Consider the following 3,490-nt stretch of genomic DNA (forward strand, 5'->3'; position numbering starts at 1 on the left):
TTCAGCTTCCAATTTCATCTAACATAACATGATAGCTAGGTTCAGACTTGTGAAATTTCTCAGACACAATACATGGAATGGCTAGTAAGAATTTTCAATGGTCTCTAGGAGAAAATCAACCTGGATTACCTTTGGAATCTCTCTAATTTAACATGGTCGAAGTAGAAATTAAAATAATTTTGCCACTGATTCCAGTAAAAGAGATGTTTGTTAAAGCATTTATCTTTTTCTTTCTTTCACTTTAAACCCTTATAATTTTGGACAATATAGTTCAGAAAACACATGTTATTGCAGATTGAATGTAGGCTAAAAGGAATTAGGGTTTTTTTTATATGTAGTCAAACACTCAGGCTTTCAAAGGAATTCACATAATAACTAATTTTTGTGCAATTATTGGGCAATTTAGTATTTTTATTGCAAGTGTTATAGCCAGGAAAAGAGATGTTACGTTTATTTTAATCAATTTATTTATTTACAGGGTTTATATGACTGTATCTCATACTCTAGCTGGCTCAGTACAATCCATAAAATATGAATAAAACATTATTTTTTCTTTGGGGACCAGACCAAAGATCCTTACAGTGCAACCTGCCATTCTAGCCCTATGCCAAGGGGAATCTAGATCTTCAAAGCTCTTTAGAACAGAGATCTCCAATACCTGTGCTGCAGCCCACTACCAGGCCTTAAGCCATTCAGAATGGAAATGGTGAGCAGACATGAGCATGCACATCTTCATATGCATGAGCAGTGGATGAATGCATATATACATGCCCCATTTATATGAGTGCATGCTTGCCTATTGCTCACACAGAACCATTCATCTCCCCACTGCCAATCTGCAAAGCCACTGCCAATCTGCAAAGATTGGGGAACTCTGCTTTGGAAGACTAAAATGGTAGGGGGGGGTAAGGTTGGAAAAGGATGCATTTAATAATTTCCTTGGAGATCTCCATATTGACAACTCCAATTAAACTTTATGACTTAGAAATATAAAAATAAATCATATAGAACTTTTTTAAAAAAAATCTAAAATTGAAATGAGCTAACCCAAATTAACAGACTCCATCAATTTAACATTCAATGAAAAGGTAAGCAATCTTATACAGTTTCTACATATATGAATTGAACTCTTCATGTTTTTGTACCTTTCATGCCTTTTCATATCCTTCTTACTGTCTTGCTGTCATAATTTGGTGCAATCAAGGGCACGGTGAGGATTTTTTGAGTTTTAATTTCAAAGCAAAATTCAATCTCTGAGAAAGATTCTTTCATGATATAAGCAAAACAGTATTCAATAAATAATTTAAAAGGAGCATTGGTCTTTATCATTGTCATTATATGACAAAGAATATATTTTAGAGAATTTGTAAATTATGCTTTAAATATCTTCACAAAGCATACATAAAATGGACAGTTAATCTCTGTGTAGAATTATCAGTGGGAATCAAATTGTGTGAATTAGGATTAAAAAAGTTATATCAGGACAGCAAAACTAGCTGCAACTGAAAAATAGCTTCATGATGAAAATATGCAACATATTCCCAAAATGTTGTTGATGACAGCTATAGTGATATGTAAAGTTATAGTTTCTAAGCAGTACCTGATATTAAATGAGAGATTCCAACTTCCCAGATTAGTATGCAGATCACATTAAAGTATAAAATATATGCAATATTGTTTATTTGATATTGCAAATAACCAGTTTGATTGTCTGTCTGTCTATCTATCTATCTATCTATCTATCTATCTATCTATCTATCTATCTATCTATCTATCTATCTATCCATCCATCCATCCATCCATCTATCCCTTCCTTCTCCTCCTCCTCCTTCTTCATCTTCATCATCATCTATTTACAGCATGTGTTTATGTACTGTATGCTTGTATTTTTGTATGTGTGTGTGTTTAGAAATTAGATTTGGGGGAAATACAGATAGATAGATAGATAGATAGATAGATAGATAGATAGATAGATAGATAGATAGAAAGAAAGAAAGACATGGATATGCAATTGGTAGAACCATTTTTTAAAAAAATACATTTTAAATGGGAGTTTATTAAAAAAAAATAAAAACTATTAATAAAATAAAAGATATCTATCTCAATTTTTGTATCCATATGCATTAAATTTCTTTTTCAGCTGGTTTTAAATACATTATTGAATACATTATTATACCTTTTAGTCTCCAGTATCTTGGTTCTCTTATTAAATATTACATAATATTATATCAGCCCCCCAATAAGAAGTTGCCATTGGGAGATAGAGAGGCTGCCCTGAAACGAGGCTAAATTGTTAAGCCTTTTATGATATGGCTACTGAGATTGCAACTGTGTAGTTATAATGAACTAAAAATATTTCAGGCATGAGGAATAGGCCTCCATTTTCCAAACATTTTCAATAGGACTGATCTGATCTCTTTGTTTTTCAGACTGTAAATGATAGGGTTTAACATTGGAGTTAAAATGCTATATTGAATAGAGATTACTTTGTCCAGATCCATGAGTGATTCTGAACTTGGCTTTATATAGTGAAAAAAAGATGTAAAATAAAATAAACCCACAACAATAAGATGGGAGCTACATGTGGAGAAAGCTTTTTGCCTACCTTGTGATAATTTAATTTTCAGGATGGTTGAAATGATGCGAATGTAAGAGACCAGAGTGAAAAGAAATGAGCTAAAACCTAATGCAAACACAAATATTAGAAGAATAATGTAATTAGTGAGAGTCTCTGTACAAGACAAAGCCAAGAGTGGAGGAAGATCACAAGTATAGTGTTTAATGACATTGTTGCTGCAAAAATTGAGATTTAGCAAAGGAAGGGCATTGGCTATGGAATGAACAAAACCCAGGAGCCAAGCACCACCCACCATTTTATTGCATACCTCTTTTGTCAAGTATCTGCTGGAGTGCAGTGGGTGACATATAGCCACATATCGATCATAACCCATTGCTGACAGGATGAACACTTCTGCACCAGCAATTTGGAAAAATAAGGCAATCTGTGCAATGCATCCTTCCCGGGAAATAGTTTTCTGCTTTTGGATAAAGTTTGCCAGCATTTTTGGAACAGTGACTGAGGAATAGCAAATGTCAATAAAAGCTAAATGTCTGAGAAAGAAGAACATGGGGGTCTGAGGATGAAGCTCAGACCTGATCACCATTATAATTACCATATTAGCCAGGATGGTGACTAAAAATATGATCATGAAGAAGAAAAGAAGGAAATCTTGTATCCGTGGATCATTGGAGAGTCCCAACAGAATAAACTCTGTTATTACAGTTTGATTTTCCAGTTCAGATGATTCAAGAATCATTAGGAATGAAATTTGATAAAGACACTTTGTGCCAGTCACCCTTTCTCAGTCCACAATGTCAGGTTTGCTGAATCAATTCCTGGCAGAACTGAATGGATCAACAGTTTGCTGATCTGAAAATTTGAACTCTGAACTTGCAAGAAAGCACTAGAGAGAAGAAAAAGAAGATGTAA

General features: G+C 33.7%; 1 protein-coding gene across 1 annotated transcript; it reads right to left on the reverse strand.

Annotated features, from left to right (window-relative positions):
• Positions 1 to 2,357: 2,357 nt before the first annotated feature.
• LOC113451079 (olfactory receptor 5V1-like) lies at positions 2,358 to 2,951 on the reverse strand. The gene has a single exon (XM_026722439.2). It carries the CDS (start codon positions 2,949 to 2,951, stop codon positions 2,358 to 2,360), a length of 594 nt encoding a protein of 197 aa, XP_026578224.2.
• Positions 2,952 to 3,490: the final 539 nt, after the last annotated feature.

This window comes from Pseudonaja textilis, chromosome Z (genome assembly GCF_049901715.1).
Source record: "Pseudonaja textilis isolate UNSWEBS1 chromosome Z, rPseTex1.2, whole genome shotgun sequence".
NCBI lineage: Eukaryota > Metazoa > Chordata > Lepidosauria > Squamata > Elapidae > Pseudonaja > Pseudonaja textilis.

What these genes read in the sequence shown, in the direction of transcription:
- LOC113451079 (XM_026722439.2), bottom strand. Translation starts at nt 2,951, where the DNA reads ATGGGTTATGATCGATATGTGGCTATATGTCACCCACTGCACTCCAGC.